This window comes from Cyprinodon tularosa, unplaced genomic scaffold (genome assembly GCF_016077235.1).
Source record: "Cyprinodon tularosa strain WSP-4 unplaced genomic scaffold, ASM1607723v1 ctg597, whole genome shotgun sequence".
NCBI lineage: Eukaryota > Metazoa > Chordata > Actinopteri > Cyprinodontiformes > Cyprinodontidae > Cyprinodon > Cyprinodon tularosa.
Window position 1 is genome coordinate 437,620 of NW_024039337.1, and position 21,021 is coordinate 458,640.

The 21,021-nt window shown below is 40.0% G+C and overlaps 1 protein-coding gene across 4 annotated transcripts in view; it reads right to left on the reverse strand.

Annotated features, from left to right (window-relative positions):
* Window positions 1-21,021, reverse strand: part of suco (SUN domain containing ossification factor) — a 64,661-nt gene that overhangs the window by 9,737 nt on the left and 33,903 nt on the right. For 3 of the 4 annotated variants that reach the window (XM_038306909.1, XM_038306908.1, XM_038306911.1), the window contains 13 exons: window positions 19,234-19,345; window positions 15,668-15,795; window positions 15,451-15,518; window positions 15,262-15,369; window positions 12,678-12,783; window positions 11,827-11,847; window positions 11,539-11,594; window positions 9,755-9,846; window positions 9,480-9,545; window positions 7,609-7,692; window positions 1,934-2,018; window positions 272-1,615; window positions 78-165 (listed from right to left, as the gene is read on the reverse strand). In XM_038306909.1, the coding sequence (XP_038162837.1) occupies window positions 78-165; window positions 272-1,615; window positions 1,934-2,018; window positions 7,609-7,692; window positions 9,480-9,545; window positions 9,755-9,846; window positions 11,539-11,594; window positions 11,827-11,847; window positions 12,678-12,783; window positions 15,262-15,369; window positions 15,451-15,518; window positions 15,668-15,795; window positions 19,234-19,345 (2,358 nt within the window). The remainder of the gene's footprint in view (window positions 1-77; window positions 166-271; window positions 1,616-1,933; window positions 2,019-7,608; window positions 7,693-9,479; window positions 9,546-9,754; window positions 9,847-11,538; window positions 11,595-11,826; window positions 11,848-12,677; window positions 12,784-15,261; window positions 15,370-15,450; window positions 15,519-15,667; window positions 15,796-19,233; window positions 19,346-21,021) is intronic. The other variant, XM_038306910.1, reaches the window with a different exon arrangement.

Sequence of the window (21,021 nt, forward strand, 5' to 3'; positions counted from 1 at the left end):
AAGATGTGGTTCAGCTGTGAGCCAATCGTCAGGTAAACCACCTATGAGCCGTTTTCACAGCGTTAGGTTTCAGTGACCTGCTCCTGAGCAATGCGCGAGGTATTCTGCAGCTTTATCACGGTCTTGTTAAAGGCTTTCTGCATCTCTTCCATCTGTTTACGGTACCTGTAGAGTACAGGTGCATTGATACCATAAAAAAAGATTTATCAGCAAACTGGGACTGTAGGAAATGAACTCTGATGATCCTTTTTAGGATCCTCCATGTTTTTACCTCTGGCTCAGCTCCTCCAGGTATCTGCTGGACAAACTCATGTTCATCTCCAGAGCTTTGATCCTGTTGTTCAGCCTCATGAACACGCTCTCCTTCTGACTGGAGCCATGAACGGCGCCTCCGTTCTGCAGCACCCCGTTACCGTTCAGGGTCGCCCCGCCGTAGTCTCCTCCGTTCTGCAGCTCTGCGTAGAAGTCCGTCGCCGTGCGCTGGATGTTGACGTTAGTGTTTAATAGTTCATCTTCCACGGAGTCCTCAGTCCGCTGGGGTTCTCCCGTCTGGGGGAGATTGCTTCCCAGCTCTCCCTGGAGCTGAGTAGCATCAGGGTTCTGTTTTTGTTTGCTCCCACCAGGATCTGCAGCCGTGTCTGAGTGGCTGTCAGAGGGGGGGGCAGCTGGCAGCTCAGTGGGAGGCGGGGAAAGGTTCTCAGTCCTCGATGCAGTAGGAAGAGAAGCTGCAGGCTGCTCTTTAACGGGGGTCACTGAGAGGATGGAGGAGGCCGTCTCAGGAGACAGAACCTGTTCAGGACTGACAGAAAGCGTCAGTGTGGCACTGATGGCCTGATGCGTCTCTGGGATAGAGGCCGTCTGGAGGATAGGAGTGGAGACAGGATCCAGAGCTTCATCCTTTGCAGAAGGTAAGAGCTTCTCCTGGTGTGTGGGGGTGGGCCGCGTCAGGCTGCTGTGAGGGGCTGATGAACTGTAGGGAGGGATGGTGGCGGTTCTACTCGGCTCTAGAAGGATGCTGAGCTCTGGTGTGTGAGCATCAGGCGGCTGAGCGTTGATTTGGAAAAAATCAGTCTGTTCCTCAGCTGAGGGTTTTCCCTCATGGACTCTACCCAGCACCTCTGGTTCTGGAGCTTTCTCCGTCAGAGGCAGGACTTCCTGAGGAGGCGTCGGGTCAGGGAGGCGTGGAGCTGTGGCCGTGGGGGCAGGGGGGCTCTCGTCAATCTGTCTCCGAGCGTGAAGCTGCCTCTTCCTGAGGCTGCGCAGGCGCTCCTTGGCCAGCCGGGCGCAGCACCAGCGGTGAAGCAGCTCAGGCAGCGTGGCCATGCAGGACAGAGAGAGGGAGGACAAGGAGGAGAGAGGACAGTATGCCTGACTCTCCCACTGGTTCCTGTCAGCATCCCTCCTCGTTTTCTGCTCACTCTTCTCCTCTTCTTCTACCTCCTCCTCTAACAGCGTCACAGTCGACTGTTTCGGTTCTTCATCCTCGTCTTCCTCCACAAGTGTGACGATCTGTCTGTCCTCGCTGGATTCAGCTAATGAGGAGGAGGAGCTCGAGTCACTGGAAGCGTTAGAAGCCACTTCTGCTGCAGGTTCGTCAGCCTTCGGAGGGTTGAGTCTAATAGGGGTAAAAAAAAAAAAAAAAAAAAAAATCAGGCCTTTAGTTTACTTCTTGGTTACATACAGCCTTGATAAAGAAATTATACTTTGAACCTTTTACATTTTACTACATTACGACCTTCAGACTTCAGGATATTTGACAGGAATTTTATCTGAGACCAACAGAGTCAGTCAGAGAGGAATGTTCAGCTAAGAATCTGAAAGGTCAGGCACCCATTCTTCTGGGTTATGTCTCCACTTTTTTTTGTTATCCAATGTTTAATAAACTGCACAATATCTCAGTTTCCATCAATAATATTCTATTGATTGATTTTACCCTGCAGAGTCCTGAGAGGCTTCCGCCAAGTCAACTTTCACGTCTCTGCCCTCCTCCTTTCCACTCCCCTCCTCTGTTGCATTACCTGGAATAATCACAAAAGAAACAACAATCATAATAGGAAGGATGCATCAGAACAGTGAGATCAGGGGGGAGGAAAAGCAATTCAGCAGTTTCATAAAACCTAAAAAACAGCTATAGGAGGGATGCTACGTACAGAATGCTGGTTTTTCTATCTCTATTCTCCCACTCTGCAGAATCAGTTAGTTCAATCTCTAACGTTCTGCTCTCTCTGCTTTTTCTCATAGTAGCTTCATCTGGTCTGTTCCTGTTTGGCTGTGACTCCATCCTGGAGAGAAATATCAGCTGTGCTGCTGCCATCAACACCTTTGTTTCTAGATGTTGGAGCTTGGCCTGTTTTCCAGTGTAGTCCTGTTTCTCTGACTGCGACTAACTGGATGTGCTCTCTTCATCCTCTGACATGGGAGCTGGCTCGGAGCTCGTCTGCCTGGCTGTGTGTTTCCTGGACGGGGCCGCCTGTGGAGCTGGTTGACAGTTGCCTTTTGTATCTATGCTTCTTTTTCTATGTCTGCTTCTGTCTCCTTGAACCCCAGTGGGCCTCAGCAGATGGCCGCTCACACTGAGCCTGGTTCTGCTGGAGGTTTCTTCCTGTTCAAAGGGAGTTTTTCCTCTCCACTGTCGCTACAAGCATGCTTAGTGTGAGGGATTGCTGAAGAGTCAATGAGTCGATGCAATCAGCTGGTTTTCCTTAGATAGAAAACTTTGAATCAATCTGACTGGATGATCTGGTGAACTGGAAAGTGCCTTGAGGTGACATGATGTGAATTGGAGCTATAGAAATAAACTGAACTTAATTTAAATGTTGAAAGTCAGACCTACGTGTCAATAGGCGAAGCCATTAATGACTTCTAGATTCAAGAGGACTGTCTCTTGCATCCGGAGGAGGTAAACTCTCCCGTTTTTGCAGTTTTATGCAACATTTAGTCACTCAAACAAGTCTCTTTTCACCATTTCCAAGACGAGATATTTCAACGCTGTTAATGTTCATAAAATATGGTGTAGAACAGAGTTATTGTTTTAACAGTGGCTGGAGTTGCAATATACAAGCACCGAGCAATTATACTCTTAAGTTTCCAAGCAGGAAACTGGAACACCATCATCTTAGAGATCATATAGATCCGACTTCCTAGTTTTTAGGTAAAGAAAATGCAGCAACACTGGCCAGTATGCCAGGAGCCGCGGCTCCTTGTAAAGGGAAACCAGTTTAAGCCAGTTTGAACTGAGCTCTCCTTCAGCCTGCCTCAAACTTTGAGGCTGTAAATTGGAATCAGACCGGCAGCTGTGAGGAGCCAGGAGCAACAGACACTATTGGAAGAAAAGCCAAGAGAAATTTGTCTTATTTCTGTTGCTTAAATACATTTTCTCTTTTTCCACATCCTCTTTGTTCACTTTCGCCTAAAAATATCACATTTAATGTGTCAAACCCCCCCCCCCATAAAGCATGACTGTGGCGTAAAAGGGCTGAGTAATGTTCAGAAAGCTCTCTATGTGGTAAAGAGAACTAGCAGAGGGCTTGGCGTCAGCCCCCCCGCTGTCCCAGCATAGCTGAGGTTTCTGCCAAGAGGTGGAAAACAGGCTGGAAGCAGAGTGAATATCTGGATCCTGTAGCGCTCACTGTGTGTAAAGCCACACAGTCTTCAAAGGTTATCTGAACAATATGTGGAGAAACAAACTGTTGGTCAGTAAAAGAAAATGAAAGGCAGGAAATGGTTCACAGAGGAGAAACAAGCAGAGAAAGCAAAAAGAGGAACTGTGTTTGTGTTGAATCTGAAACATCTTTGAGGTTCTGTTTGTTTGGCCACTTTTAGTCTCTTAAGAAAAAACTAGGTCGTCCCATTGATGTTTAAGAAAAGATCACACATCGTTATCTAACCTTCCAAAAAAGTTAAACTAACTTGTTTCCAAGTTTGAAGACATTTCACTTCCCATCCAGGAAGCTTTTTCATTTCAAATAGCATTGAGTTCAAGGCTCTTTTAAAGTAGCCCAACAAAGCCTTTAGAAAACATGCAAATTGAAACAGAACAACAGCTCCACCCCTTTGGGATGGGAGCCAGAGAACCAATTCCCTTTAACGATCCCATTTTCAGAGACATAGACAGGTATGGGGTATTGCAGGCTAACAAAAGAAGCCAAATGACCCGCATTGCAAAAGGGTGGACCCATTCATCCTGTTTGTTTTCTAAACTAAAACAACGGCTTTTTGGTCTACTGTATAAAACCTGGAACTATTTCTGACATTTAGAGTTTAAAATAAAAAGCTTCCTGGATGGAAGAGAAACGTCTTCAAACTTGGAAACAAAGTCCAGTGGATTGTTTAACTTTTTTGGAATGACCATGACCTAAACTTGTCACTCCGTATTCTCAAATTAGTCTCGTTTTTAAGTGTTTGTAAATAAATCAAACCACGTTTTGTGGATTCTTAGTTATATTATAGGGACCAGATCTGCCTAAAGTCGGGCATACACTGTACGATATTTTTAATCGTGGTACGAAGTCTACAGCTCAAACTGTACAATGAAATCACTGAGTTTAAAAGTTCACAGCTCGGGATGTATGCGAGCACGGCCTGATGCTCTGTTGTGATCTACCTGCTCACACTGCACGTCCCAAAACCAACCGTGGGACTCTGTGCGGAGAGATGGCGCCGGTCAAATTTGTTAATCTGGAAGGACGAAGAAGAACTCCCTTGTTTGCATCTGCGCAGTGCATGAGGTTCGGCTAAATCGGCTCCTAGCTCTGCTTCTTAGAATTAAACAGCTTTTATTGAACGTTCGTTTTGTACAGCTTTCATGACATTTCAATTTGTCAAAGTGAAGCAGTGATCAAATATAAACAATGTGGGAGTTAAGACATGGTGCAAAAAGAAAAACACCTAGATCTGGAAGTTCAGAGGATTAATATATAGTGTGCAATTATGCAGTGTTTTGGTTTGGTGGTGTCAGCAAGATGCAGAGTTGGTGGCATGATTGAGAGTTTTTTTTTTCAATAGTTCAGCAGTCTGATGGCGTTGGGGAAGAAGCTGTTGCAGAACCTGCTGGACCTGCATTGGACGCTTCAACAACAGGATTTACCCAAGAACACCTCACGTTTGATTTTCTTCCGACATTAGGATTCCTAATTAGCAGGTGGTTGTGAGAGGCTGATGCTCTTCCTTACCTCCTGTATTTAACATGATGCAGGATGCATCATGGGGCTGAAACTCGGCGTGATCCAAAAAATTCTCGCATGACTGGAGAAGCGGCCCGAAAAGGGCAAAAAGCATAGCGTATGCGTGTAGGTACTAGGCTGCCTCTTCTTATAACGTCAACGTATGGCAACTCCACTCTGACACATTCTTAAGGATCAAATCTCTTTTGGAGTCTAAACATATTATAACTTGTATTTGCTATTATTTTACATTTAATTGGTGATCTAAAGTAGCCGAAAGTAGAAAACAATCATTGTAAGTCTTGAAGGAAAGTGCTGCTCTAGGACTGAGCTCTGCCATTTAACAAGACAAAAAAGTCTCAGCTTATTTTTATTCTTTTTATTAAGATCTGAGGACAAATGGAACGTCTTAAAAAATGACTTTCATAGAGATCTTAGACAAATAAAACAGTTATTTTACTTGTAGGAAACAAATTGTTGTTGACGCAAATTTAAAAGTAGTGTAGAATAACATGGCAAACTGACCGAGCTAAAAGAGGCTAACCTGTTCGCTACTGAACACAGCTAGCCACGGCGCTAACCAGCTCTCCCCCTTTATATCAGGGTCTAACGGGTACTTTGTTCACCAGGAACAGATTTGTTTCAATTTTGTTATCGATCAGGTAAAACTTTGTCCTTCATTAGACACGCTAACGCTGCAAATGCTCCCGACTCTGCACACTGACGCTGCGTGATGTTATTATCGTTGTCTGGGAAACCACAATGTTTTAGATCATGCAGTAAAGTTCAGCCAATCATGTAGAGTAACGACACCGGCATGAAGCAGGACCCGAGCAGATCTGGTACCTGCACCGGCTTAAACTTGACTCCTTTTACAGACCATGAAGCCTTCTCCTCCATCACTCTTTGATATATTGTAGGAAATATGCTGGATTATATGATGGTGAGCAAAGCAGGTCCTGTTGCAGCATTTAATGGAATTAGTCTCTGTGTAATTTTAGCCAGAAGACGATGAAGTGGAGTCGTCCTCATTAATGAACTACGATTTTTTGGTTATTTATGTTTCTCAGATTTTTCTCAAAATTGTTAATTACCATATTAAATATTCCCAAATCTAAAATATTCACGTCTTAATAATTATAAAAACAAAACCTTTGCTTTCTTTTGGTTTCCTATGACACAAGGGAAAGAAAAGCACAAATCAGAAAAGATCAAATAAGATTAATAGAGATTCCCTCCATAAATTCACGCCTCTTCAATCTTTCAGTTTCATCCGTTATTTAATTTCCTTCCAGTGAATTAAATATTTCAACATGGAAGCAGTGAAGCAACCTTTATAGGTAGTTACTCAAAATGCCCCTCAGCCTTTCACTGTGGAGACGTGCATCAACATGAAATAACTGAATAATTGCTTCTGAAAAGAGCTAAACACTTAGAGGAAGTTAAACCTCAATGGATGAAGCTTGGCTAATCAGAAGCGACTCGTTCATATGGATGAACCTGTTCTGCTTCATTCTACCTACTGAGGAGGAGTGGCTGCACTGAACAGTCAAAAGGATCTTTATCCACCAGTTTTTAAAAACAGCTTCAGCTAAAGATTAAAACTTTGAAGTGTTGGGAACATTTTTAAATGCTTTCATGAAAATATGTCATTATTTCAGGGCTCTTGATTTAGAATGTGACAATTTAGATTTTAGCTCTGGATGTGAATATCATCACACAAACACACTTTATATGGAGAAAAACAAAAAGAGAAATAATCCGAACAGAAAGGTTTGTGTTTTGCTCAGTAAGTCTGTTAGGACTAATTCATCTAGCTGGGTAATCTATTGAAAAAGCATGAATTTAAGAAAACAAAGCCAACAATGGAGGACAGCACCTACAGATGTGTCAATGCATGAAAATCCAACATTTTTATCAACTGGTTCCAGATTAAGGGACCAGAAACTTGAACTTTGGGCTCATTTTCTTTATGCATCAAAAAAAGAAGAAAATTCATAAAGAAAGCGGATTGATTTTGTGGGGGGAAAAAAGGAATAAAATTTGTTAAAATTCTTTAAACTGTTTAGCAGGGTTATTAGCATGTCAAGATATTAATACTTTTTAACAAAAAAACAAAACAAAATAACGTAGGGATGTTTTAAACTATAAGATCACAATTTTGATTAAAAAAAAAAAGAACTTTGCTTGTACCAATAAATCAGATTCATGGTTTTGTAAATAAACAGCCACTAAAGGGTTGATCCATTAGGTTCTAAGCAAAGGGTTTTAATCAGATTGGGTGAAAATTTGTAAGTTAAAAAAAGTAGGGAGTTGCAGCAGCCTCGAATGCAGTAAAGTGACAGTTAGGTACATAGATAAGTTTAGTTTGCCTGTTAAAGGCTTTAAGGAATGAAGTGAAAATATATCAGGATGGTTGACATGTGTGAAAGGGATCGGTGTTTACCTCCGAGTTCTGCTGCACCCTCCAGTCCTGGCTTGCCACCAAGCACGTTAGCAGCAATGTTGTTCACCATGTTAATGATCGCATCTGAGGGGAAGAAACAAAGACGAGCTTCATTTCAAATTATCTGTGCACATGTGATTCTGGACAGCTGGAGGCCAAACCTACATCAAAGACGCCGCTAACGTCTTTTTGCTCATTTCGTTTTTCTTTATGCAACCTGATACACACACACACGCGCACTTTTCCATTTGTTCAGTTTTCTCTGAAACCATCCTGGGGAGGGATCCTCCAGTGCTGAATTTGCTAACTACAGATGCAGACAAAAATGCTTTTTGGGCACCATTTAAAAAAAAAACTAAACAAAAAGAAAATCAAGCAAACTCTTACGCAGCTACATGAAGGCAGTATATGTTTATATCTGATAGCAAGCTGGTAGGAATACCAATAAAACCTTAAACTCTGCTACCGGAGGAATACGTTTATACCTGACTGAGGTCATAAAATTTCGGCTGCTTGCTTATTTTATGAAGCCACAGCTGCTTGTAAAAGAATGAGCAATTAGATGATAGAAATGGCAAGAAAATACTCAGAAAACAAAGAACAAATATACTTTCTTTGCCTTAGCAAGAAACTAAAGCAGCAGCTGAATAATGCCAGGGGTTGATGTTAAGGATTTTTACCACTTGCCCTTTAGGCAAGTGACTTTCACATTTCATTTGCCCAGAAACAATTTTTACTTGCCCAGTATAATGTTTGATAAATATAGCTCCTAATATTCATTTTTGTATATATATCAATGAAACATGTTTGTTTTTAAAATGTTTTTTGTAATTTTTTGTAAGTTTCCAGGTTCCTGGTGTGTATCTGCATGCGTCAGATAATGAACTCAAGCCTACATTACCGTGTTAACATGCTTTTCAATCCTTCCTGCTCATTCTTTTCAAACTAAACTTTGCTTTAAACTGTTGTTTGCTTGGAAAAATATAAATTGTAATGTTAAAAATCTAAAAAAAAAACTTGACAGGTTAAAAACTTAAGATAAATCACGAGACAGAAGTCAATGTCACAAATGAATAACTTTTATTTTAGAGTCATGGTATGTTTATAGAAGATAATACTATTAATATAATGTGACTTTGCTAGAGAATCATTATACATAGTTATTTTATTCAGGGTTTCCACAGTCTGACATCATTTCAGAATTCCCTGACTTTAAACTGATCAGGATTAGTTTTCCCTGATAAAAGACAATAATAATAACATAACAGGTCACCAATTTAACATGTTTAGCTCTATAACATTTAAATGCACCTCTCCAATGTCTAAGAGAAAAAAATGTAATGAACATTTTTTAATGTATGACCTGCATCACTGTACAGAAGACTGCCATATGATAGCGCTTTCTAGCTTGTTTGTCGTTTTGGTAACTACATCAAAATTACCGCTAGGTGGACAAAAATCACCGCATCTGGCAGGCAAATGCAATGAAATTTGTACTCTCCCAACAATAAAAACTAGTTGCCCCAGGAGATCGGGCGATGGTTAACATCGAGCCCTGAATACACTTTTGCTTTGACTACATTAAATTACGGTAAATATAAAAAATAAATACAACTGTTTGAAATACCAGTTTAACATAATTGGAATGCATGTAGGCTTGGAGGTTTCCAAATGCATGATGGGTATTCTGGTAGATTTAGGGTCAGATTTACACTAAATAAATAAATGTATATAAATTAGCTTCAGATGTTAAAATGTGCCTCAACAACCCCAAAAATATCGTGAACTATTTTATTCTCTCAGATTTGTTCCACAATTATTCTCTATCCTGTAAAGTGACCGTATGGACATGTATGTGAGCCGATACGTACTGGTTGCTGAACCAAGCAGGTTTTTAGAGGCCTTCTCCTCTGATGGTTGGTACCCAGGAGGGTAGTCTATAGAGAATGAGGATACAGGTGGAGAAAAAAATTAAGAAAAAAGACTGAAAAAAAGAAAAATTGGAGCAGATAGAGACAGGATGCCCTCCAAATGTGACGTGTTATTATAACCAAAGACTTTTTTCATTAATCTTTTGTTCTTTTCTGTTGAATCATTTAAACATGGAATCAGTTTTGTTTTGGCTGAGTGAACTTCAGCGGCTTACCGTAATCTTCGTCCAAATACTCCAACCTCTCTGAGGGATACTGGGAATCTGCGATCTCCTCGTACTCCTCCACCATGCTGGTGCCAAACACCCTATTAAACAACAGCACTGTTACAGAAAAATCCTGCAATCCTGATACAAACAAGCTGATCTTTTACATCTCCTAAAACTATTAAGGTATTTTACTGAACAAATTTAAATTTATGACCCATCAAATTTTCTACCCGATTTGGACATCTGAAGATGAGGAGGAGTTTTAACTTTTGCCACTCATCTCATTTGAGGTGTGGACTTTAATAAAGCAATTCCAGCCTGCAGATCTGTCTCGATCTAGTGCCGTTTTTGTGCTAGCCTGATTACATAAGAAAAGTAAAAAAATGGAGAAAGAAAAAAAAGAGCAGATTTCTCCCAGCTGTTTTTCTAAAAAAAACAAAAAAATTGTTTTTTTTCTGTTAATGGTTGGAGCTGAACTTTCTTCATCTGCTGCGTTCATGAGAGCAGCAGTACACTGCAAAATAATATAATCTAAATTAGTCACTTTTTCTTACAATAACTGCATTTTTTTCTTTAATAGAGGAGGAAAGTGAGACACTTAGCGAATGGAACAAGAATGTTTACATTTAAAATATAAACATTGTCTTATTTTAAGAGTAAAAATACCCTTTGCATTGGGGAATTCTTTCATTTACTTACTCAAATTAAATAAATACACTTAGTTTAAGAAATGTTTACTTATTTCTAGCTCTTTTTTCCAGTGTAATAAAAATTTATATTGCAGGTCTCAGAGGACCGCAGATGATGGATAAAGATATAAAGGGTTAAAAACAGAGCCCACTATGAATGGAGAGAATATTCCTCCTAATGTAGACATCTGCAAGCACAGCATTATTTTACAAGCAAAAATCGCTTCAAACTATAAAATACAAAATTTGCTCTCCAGAGAAATGGAGAATATTTTTTGGGGTTTTTTTTTTTAGGTTTAAAGCTTCTGCAGAATTCACTTCTGAGATCATAACTTTATAAAATGCCAACAATATCAAGCTTTTCTCACTAAATGCTGAAGGTTTCTGCGCATAAATGAAAAGCTGCTGTTTATATTACTTGGAGTGAGCAGAGTTGCTTCATTATGTGGGTTTTATGGCCATTTTAATTATGTTTAAAAGCCCCTGCTGACCTCACAGGCACTGATGTGCATTTCTGTGAAAAACTATAGAGCCACAACCCTGCAAATAAAAAAGGCAGCGTACATTTATAGTGTCTAAAATCAGTCCGAGTGTCGCTGTCCTGCAGGTTTACACTAATTTACATCTAAAACCTGCAGAACAGCGAACTTTAAGGACTGACTTAGGACACCAACACATTAAGGAGATTTAACTTAACGGCTATGAGTTTTTGCATATCTGAATTATTGTACAAGAGAAAGACTCAAAAGGTTAAAACTACAGAGGGATTAAAAAACACATGATTTTTACAAGACAGATTTAGGTTGTTAAACTGGTTCCTAAATGTACTTCGCATCCATTAACAGAAAACACTTTCTAAGTAGGCAAATATTGCTAATGTAAAAAGCTCTGCTTTGAAATGCGAAAATTGCACGAGGGACAAACATCAATCAACTAAAGCTGCTATAAGCCGTGAAATCCACATTTAACATGCAGCCGTAGAAAAAAATAAATATAATATCACAAAACTGAACATTCTTTTATAATCTTGAGTGATTCTGACTCAAATATTAGAAGAAAAAAAACTTGAGCTTTGAATTGTTCAGGAATTGAAGCTCCTACCTGATGAGACTCAGGGGGCAGAAATGTTCGGCTCCAAAGTGAGAGAGAAGTTCAACCTGCAAGGAAAAAAGACAAACTGCTAATCTAATAATAATCATTTCAATTCCAAATGTTAAAAACAGTCTTTATCTGCCACCCTCATAAACCAACGTCCTCTAATTGATAACCCTTCCACATGCATTAATGGAAAAAGTCTAGTTTAATCTCCATCCATTATAGTAAATCACCCATCCAGAGACCATATTTCTAGCGAATCTGAGGCTCTGACAGCAGGAGAGGAGTTCTAACCTTTATGTATTTGATGAACATCTGATGTGAGCAGAAGAGCAGGAGAGGGACAGGGTAAGAGAGAAATAAAACAAGAAAAAGCAATCAGTAAAGAACGTATTGAGCTACAAGCAGGTCAAGAATCTGTAAACATTTCAGCTTTCTGGTAATACAAACATACGGCTGATATGCACAGCTTCACTTCACAGGCAAAGCACTGCAGGAATATAAAGAAGTGGGGAATGGTGCACAAATCATAGGGAAAAAAACTAAAACAAAAGACCAGACGTGCTCTACTGAAAAACAAACACTAGTTTAAGTCATAAAACCATTTAAAAAATGACTCAGAACATAAAAAGTCATCACATAAAGATAAATAAAAGCTACAGCTAAAGGCATAAATTGACATCTAGCATGCCAAAATGTAAGAATACTAAGCTAAGAAAAGCAAGATGGGAGGAGAAGCACATCCATTATGGCAACACATTCAGATGGACACAGATAAGGCAAAGGTCACATTTTTAAAGTCCTGTTTAGTGTGAAAGAAAAAAAATATATTCTAAAAGGCCATGCAGGACTTATCCTTTTAAACGTCACAGTAAACATTGGATACTTACAAACATAATCCAACAAACTGCCTCCGTATCGTTAGCATTGTTATTAGCACTGATTTAACAGAACTAGTTTCATCTTCTGACTGAACTCTGAAGTCCACTTGAGGAAGAAGAACTGGGCCATTTTTTAAGCAGCTGTCTTAAATATAAACCCACTGATGTTTCTTTTTACCTGTACCTCCAGTAAGTCAATATATAAAATTTTAAATGAGAATAAATGAACTTTGTGTTGGTTAAACAGCAGAAAACCTCCAGTACCTTCACATATTTAGCATAAAGCTGTTCATCCAGTGGGAAACTCTGGACTATTCGTTCGTCCCGTGCATGGAAGGTTCCCAGCTTCACCCACTTGTTGGTGGGATATCTGCAACATCAAGAGGGGAAACATACGTCTGTGGGTGCATGTTCTCACAGGGTCCATGTGAAAAACACTGCACTTGTTACGTCTGCAGGTTTGTTTTGTCGACTGACCTTAAATAGAAATAACAATCACAGGAATTAAACTGAGTCACCGTCACGGTGCTTATAGCTGCACCAACGAATATATAATTCTATAAAGTTATTAAATAGCTGCCATCAGAATTAATATAATTATTAATTAGAGGAAATCTAACCTCAGAAATAATAAAAGTGTCCTGTGGGGAATGGCAGGAAGAATGTTTTTTTTAATGAAAAAACACAGGAAGTCTTATTAGAAGTTTGCCACAAGCAATGCAGGGTAAGAGGCGAATGAGAGGGAGCAGACGCCTTTAGATGAGACTAACATTGAAATTTCTGACCTACATGCTGCTGGGGATTCCCAGTGACAGCGCAGCGCCGGTATGTGGGGGTCTGTGTGGCTCCCACAGAGAAATAATATTTTATGGCAGGCTTTTAATCTTGATGAACTGACTGCACAGACCAGGAGGTCTTTCTCACATAAAAATATAATAAAACTAGTTTTTACCCACTGATGAAAGCAAATATAACAAAGCTGCTCTCTGCCATTGAACACAGCAGCAGCAGAAGGCATCAGATGCATCTGGACACACTTTACTGGACCTGCTTCAAGAGCACCAAAGATGCTTTTGATACACGTCTGGACGTCTGACCTTAATGTTGAAAAGCATCAAAAATGAAGCTGCAGACGCTTTTTGATGGCATTTTGATGACCATAGCTTTACACTTTCTGATTGTTTGAATTAACCTTTGAAAAATAATATTGTATCTAAAAATTACCTCATGTCTTATGAAATTTCCACTTCTAGTCAAGCAAACATACTTCCCATAATCAGGACTAAAGTAGTGTTGGAGCAAAGACAAAATGTTTGCTGCATTCCACCTCAAAATGCAGGAAGTAGCGTTTCAGAGAGTCTAGATTTCAACATTTTCTGGTGGAGGGTAGGGGTGTAAATCACATCCATCATGGCGATTCGATTCAGTATCGATGTCCTGACCCAACGATTCGATTATTTTCAATACTCAAGAATACACCACGATACGATTCGATTCAATTAATCGATTAATCGGTTAATTTAATTTTTTTTGTTTTTATTTTTTTACGCCTTACAGGCTAAACAAAGTTTCAAGTTTTAAATAAATCAATGAAAGCTTTAATATCGTTATGCATTTTTTTTATTTTTAGAAACAGCAAATAACAGAAGTTGCATCAAAAAATACTGCATTAAATCAGTGCAATGAGTGCAATGCAATACCTCGGCTCCAGACGTCCCGCCCCCTCCACAGACGCTCCGCTGCTCCTCTCCCAAATTGTAGCTGACCGCAGACAGTGCAGCAGACAGGAGGCCGGCTTTTTTGCTTTTGTGACCGAAATTGCGGAAAACAACTCGTGAAGTTTGACCAGCTAGAAGAGCGAGCTGCGCGAGAACGCTGGGACCCTTTTTCCACCTGGATCTCCGCTCTTTTTGGCCCTCATGTCCCTCCGTCGTCGGACTAAACTCGCCCCCACTTCCTCGCCACCTCGGCCGTATCTAGACCCACAGCGTGTAGCACAGACCACGCTTCAATATTGAGCATAAATCAAAAATGTCTGCATCAAGCTCACTGCAACACACTGCTGTAAGAGTATAACCAGGAAGCGAGGTAGGAGGGCAAAATAGGTTTAGCGCCACCGCAGCACAGGAGGGAGAATTACGCCCAGGAGCAAATGGATAAAAATAAAAAGCATGAATCGATTCTCTTGCGAATGTGTCGATACATCGGATTGTCGGCTGTTGGATCGATGCATCGATACAAAACGATTATTATTTACACCCCTAGTGGAGGGTACCCCCAGACCCCCCTACATGGCACAAAGCCTAAAGATGTAAAACACCGAGATGTACACCGATATTCCTAGCTAAACATCTGAGACTTACATATATTTATTGAACCAGACCTTTATTTCCCTTTTAATCTTACTGATCTGAGGTCATTTTTTATGGAATAGAAAAAAAGAAACTTGACTTTCAATGTGACTTTAAAGACTCGGAGCTATAATCGAGTCAGAGGTCAGAAAGTGTTATGCTTTCTATGCATATTTCTCTTCATTTAAAAGCATGAATCATCTGCCTCTCATCAGATTTGCCTGCTTTGCATTAGTTTATCTCATAAAATCCATTCAAAGCTTGTCCACACCAAGTTAAATGCAACCATGAGTCAGAGGAGTTTGTTGTGTTTTCTCTGCATGATGTATAGTTTAGCTTTACATGGGAAATGACAACTATGTAGCTTGAACTCTCGCTGAAAACACAAGGATTGAAAGCTGACTGACATTTAAATAAGCAGGTGTGCCCAGACACTTGATTTATGAGCTCAGAAATCGTGGTGTTAACAAGCAGGAATCTAAGAGGGCTTACAGTACCTGTCACTGATGGAAACTAAAAAGTCTTTAGGTGTTGAAGAGAAAAGCTCAAAGTTGGCTATGTCCAGCTGTTTGACTTGAATCGGCTCACAGAGCTCGATCACGAACCTGAGAAGGAATTGCTTGTTAAAAAAAAGAAAGCTTTGCAAAAGCTGCACAGTAGGAGCAGAAATGCAGCAGAGCACATACCAGATCTTTGTGCTGCATGGATTTAGCATATAAAGGTCCATGTTTTCCATTAGAATAGCTGAAGTACTCTGAGAAGAAATGGTGAAATTGATCATTCACTGCCACGCTAACATCAGATTCCTCCAAACAGTGTTAAATCATGATAATTTTTCTTCTTACACAAAGCCACAGCATAAATATGTTTGTTTATTGGTAGCAGCAGAGAAAAGTGTTTAACCTTGGCCTCATTGTTGGCAGACAGGATCTTGGCACCACACTCCACAGAGGCGTAGTTATTCTTAAAGTTTTTCTGGACCTTCTTGGCTGAATGCGGGCCGCCGCTGGTCGAAGTATGGAGAGTCTGACCTAAAAGGAAGAAGGTTTAACAGTTGGGAATTATTCTCCATGAACCCTCTGTGGTGATAAAAATGAAAGCAAGTGGGTGAAGAGTTTTAATGTGTGGATCGTTTTTAGAGTTCAGTTTGATCCTGCTGGTTATAAAATGGTCATCACAAACCTGCTGTGAACTGGAGTTTAATCCAAGAATTGAAATTAGAGCCGAGACTAATAAATTACCGAAATAATTGTTAACTAATTTAGTAATGAATTAATCATTAACTGGATTATAGGGTCTCTAATGCTACTTTCAGACAGCCACAGCCAAAGCAGCTGGTTTCCATGCAAAGTCAATGGTTGAAACGCATCAAGGCGCAGCAAAAGGTCCTGCAGTGCGTCTGAGCAGCAGGAGCAGCGCCTCATGAGCTTCTGACGCACTTCAGATGGCAGCAGCTGCTGGAGTTGGAAAAATGTAACTTTAGCTGCTGGACGCGCCACATCAACCAATCAGAGAAGCTGATCTGGGAGCTGACAGGGAGTCAGACACAGCACTGCTGATGCAGAGCGCTATGATCGCTCCCCTTTATTAAGGCCTGAATTAACTTAAAATATGGAAACCTGCTCGCAAAATAAGTTTGCTTTCATTATCCTGGTGCCTGCAGTTTGGATTACATGCAGATGCCGCCAACAGTAGCAGAAAACCATGAAGAGATGACCGGGCCAGAGGCTGCTGTTTAAGGGGACTCACAGTGACAACATATTTGAAGGCAGGATGGTAATCTGGATGAACTGACTGCACAGATTAAGTTTTCAGGACTTTCTCACTTTAAAATATATTAAAACTACTTTTTACCCACTGATCACAGCAAATATAGCTGCCATTGTTCCTGGCAAAGGAAGGGTAGCTCCGCTACATACATATAGGGCAGCATAAAACATGCCTTTAGCTGGCAGAGCTAAAGGCATGTTTTAAGCACTTATAGCAGTAACTATATCAAAACAAAAACAAAAAAATATCAACATTTTTCACAAAAAATTAGAATATATATATATATTTTTCGTTATTTAACATGCTCTATCCAGAACTCCTTATGTGGAATTGTTTTAGTTTCTCCTGGTTTAATTTTGTAAAAAATCTTCTTTAAGGAACCTTTTCTATCAGTTTATTTATCGATTAATCGAAAAAATAATTGATAGAATAATCGATTTGCAAAATAATCGTTAGTAGCGGCCCTAGTTAAAACCAAAGCAGGCTGGGATGTTGTGTAAAATATAAGTCGTGAAATTATTATTATAAAAGATCATCTAACAGAAATGGAGATTCACTAAATCTGGACCTTAAAATAGTGATTTTCCCTCCAAATAATGTTCCTCAACATCTTCCTTATTTAAAAATCTAAAATTGTGATTTTTTTTTAAACCAAAATTATCATTTTATTTAAATTTTCCTTTACACTAACCCCAAGCTTGTAGATTTAAGAGCCTGTTTGCCCAGAGGCCCTTTTTACAGGACTTCACTGTAACCATTGTGTGAAAAAGTGTTTACTTCTACTTGCATGCATGGATCTGCAGGCTAGTGGCAAATTTCTCTACCTTTCTGTATCATGACAAACCATTTCAAGCCTTTAACCACCAACTAAAGAAGAAATCTAGTGTCCTACTCTTGTTAAATATAGTGTGATTAAAAATCAGTGATTTGAAAACTGCATTTTATTAAATTGCGAATATATTGCAAACGCAATTAATTGCCCAAACCCTAAATAAAACACAGATCGCATCTACAGGTGCTGGTCATAAAATTAGAATATCATGAAAAAGTAGATTGATTTCAGTAATTCCATTTAAAAAGTGAAACTTGTATATTATATTCATACATTACATACAAACTCATATATTTCAGATGTTTATTTTGTTTAATTTTGATGATTACAAATGACAACAAATGAAAATCTCAAATTCATCATATCAGAAAATTAGAATATTACTGAAGACCAATAAAAACAAAGGATTTATAGAAATGTTGGCCAACTGAAAAGTATGAACATGAAAAGTATGAGCATGTACAGCACTCAGTATTTAGTTGGGCCTCCTTTGGCCTGTATTACTGCAGCAATGCGGCGTGGCATGGAGTCGATCAGTCTGTGGCACTGCTCAGGTGTTATGATAGCCCAGGTTGCTCTAATAGTGGCTTTTAGCTCTTCTGAATTGTTGGGTCTGGTGTATTGCATCTTCTTCTTCACAATACCCCATAGCTTTTCTATGGGGTTAAGGTCAGGAGAGTTTGCTGGCCAATTAAGAACAGGGATACCATGGTCCTTCAACCAGGTACTGGTAGCTTTGGCACTGTGTGCAGGTGCCAAGTCCTGTTGGAAAATGAAATCTGCATCTCCAAAAAGTTGGTCAGCTGCAGGAAGCATGAAGTGCTCTAAAACTTCCTGGTATGTGGCTGCGTTGACCCTGGACCTCAGAAAACACAATGGACCAACACCAGCAGATGACATGGCACCCCAAACCATCACTGACTGTGGAAACTTTACACTGGACTTCAAGCAACGTGGATGAAGTGCCTCTCTTCTTTTCCTCCAGACTCTGGGACCTTGATTTCCAAAGGAAATGCAAAATTTACTTTCATCAGAGAACATGACTTTGGACCACTCACCAGCAGTCCAGTCCTGTTTCTCTTTAGCCCAGGCAAGACGCTTCTGACGCTGTCTGTGGTTCAAGAGTGGCTTGACACAAGGAATGCGACAGCAGAAACCCATGTCTTTCATACGTCTGTGTGTGGTGGTTCTTGAAGCACTCACTCCAGCTGCAGTCCACTCTTTGTGAATCTCCCCCACATTTTTGAATGGGTTTTGTTTCACAATCCTCTCCAGGGTGCGGTTATCTCTCTTGCTTGTACACTTTTTTCGACCACATCTTTTCCTTCCCTTCGCCTCTCTATTAATGTGCTTGGACACTGAGCTCTGTGAACAGCCAGCCTCTTTAGCGATGACCTTTTGTGTCTTGCCCTCCTTGTGCAAGGTGTCGATGGTCGTCTTTTGGACAACTGTCAAGTCAGCAGTCTTCCCCATGATTGTGTAGCCTATAGAACTAGACTGAAAGACCATTTAAAGGCTTTTGCAGGTGGTTTGAGTTAATTAGCTGATTAGAGTGTGGCACCAGGGGCCATCAATTTTGAACCTTTTCACAATATTCTAATTTTCTGATATGATGAATTTGAGATTTTCATTTGTTGTCATTTGTAATCATCAAAATTAAACAAAATAAACATCTGAAATATATGAGTTTGTATGTAATGTATGAATATAATATACAAGTTTCACTTTTTAAATGGAATTACTGAAATCAATCTACTTTTTCATGATATTCTAATTTTATGACCAGCACCTGTATTACACCATTTTATCTGCTCTAAATTTTGCAGAACCTGACAAATGTTTTTGCATCAGGGTTTTATGTGCTTACTTTTTTCCTTTTCCACTTCCATGACCTGTTTCTTCCACTCATCAAAGGTGGGGATGTCATCTTTACTGGGTACAGAGGGATCAGCTTCTTTAGCAACGCTAGAATCTCCCATCTGAAAAGAAAAAACAAGGGAACAATACAAAGATTCGTTAGGTGGAGGGCAGTGAATGCCAGCTATGAACTTAATTAGCATCAGTTACATAGCATTCAAATTAGAACTCATTTCTCAAAGCATTCAAGCTCAGAATCGTGCCACAACGACAGACAGACAGGCTTTCATTTCCGACTCTGTGCTCAGCTAGCCCCTGGTCATTGAAGCATGGAGATCCACTGAGGTGGAAACATTTTTTTATGTATTATATAAGTGACCTTCTAGGTCTCACAAGAGCTTAGAAATCTACTGGATAAGGCAATCTCTTAGAGATAAACACCCAGACAAGAATTCTTGCCAGATACAGAGAGATTAGTCATTGGATCCTAGCTTTAAATTTAGAAAAACAATTCTGACAAATATGATTAGTAATGGAGTAACTAATACATGTCATAGTTTTCCTTCAGTAAGGAAGGATGTATTAAAAAATATTAAAAACACTCAGCCACTAACTGTAGAGTAAAGATGCAGCAGTTTAAATCTAAAAGGGGTCAGTTGGAGATTTCTGTTTGTTCTTTAATCGACTCATAAATGGCTTTATATTTTTGGTTCACCTTATGTCCCCATTTTTCCCTGAAAGGAGGCAGATTCAAAATGGGCCATGGGTGAATATGACTGAACTGTTTTTGCTTCTTATAGTCAGCCTTTTTGCTTGTTTGGAGCAGGAATAGGGATAAAACAATCAGGTATCAATCAGTTATCCTATTGTCTAAACTGGTGATACCTGGTTCACTATATTACCTTTGAAACAATTAAACACTTTCTTAGATATGACCAGCTGCTTTGACGTGTTCCAGTCAGGTTTCCGTGCTCACCACAGTACAGAGACCGCCCTTATCAGGGTGTTTAATGACATCCGTATAAATACAGACAGTGGAAGAACCACAGTGCTGGTGCTATTGGACCTCAGTGCAGCATTCGATACTGTAGATCACTCCATCCCGTTAGAGCGCCTGAAAAACTGGGTCGGCCTCTCTGGTACAGCTCTCAACTGGTTTAAATCCTACTTAAAGGACAGGGACTTTTTTGTGTCAGTAGGCAACTTTACATCTGAGATGACAAAAATCACATGTGGGGTTCCCCAAGGGTCCATCCTGGGTCCCCTCCTATTCCATATCTACATGCTCCCTCTGGCTCAGTTAATAAAACAACAACAACATCAGCTACCATAACTATGCTGACGACACACAGCTCTACATCACCATGTCACCAGGTGACTTTAAACTCAATCAATGCCTGGATGTGCCATAATTTTCTTCAACTGAATAAAAACAAAACTGAAGTAACAATCTTTGGACCAATAGAGGAGAGATCTAAAGTTAGCGCACAGCTTCAGTCACTTCAGCTAGTAACCACTGATCAGGCCCCAAATCTAGGTGTAGTGCTGGATTCAGACTTGAACCTCCAAAAGCATTTAAAGACAATTACAAGGTCGGCTTTCTATCACCTAAAGAACATTTCCAGGATTAAAGGACTAATGTCTCAGCATGATCTGGAAAAACTAATCCATGCGTTTATTTTTAGTCGAATTGATTACTGCAACGGTGTTTTCACAGGTCTGCCTAAAAAGTGGATCAGACAGCAGCAGCTGATCCAGAACGCTGCTGCCCGTGTCCTCACTAAGACTAAGAAAGTAG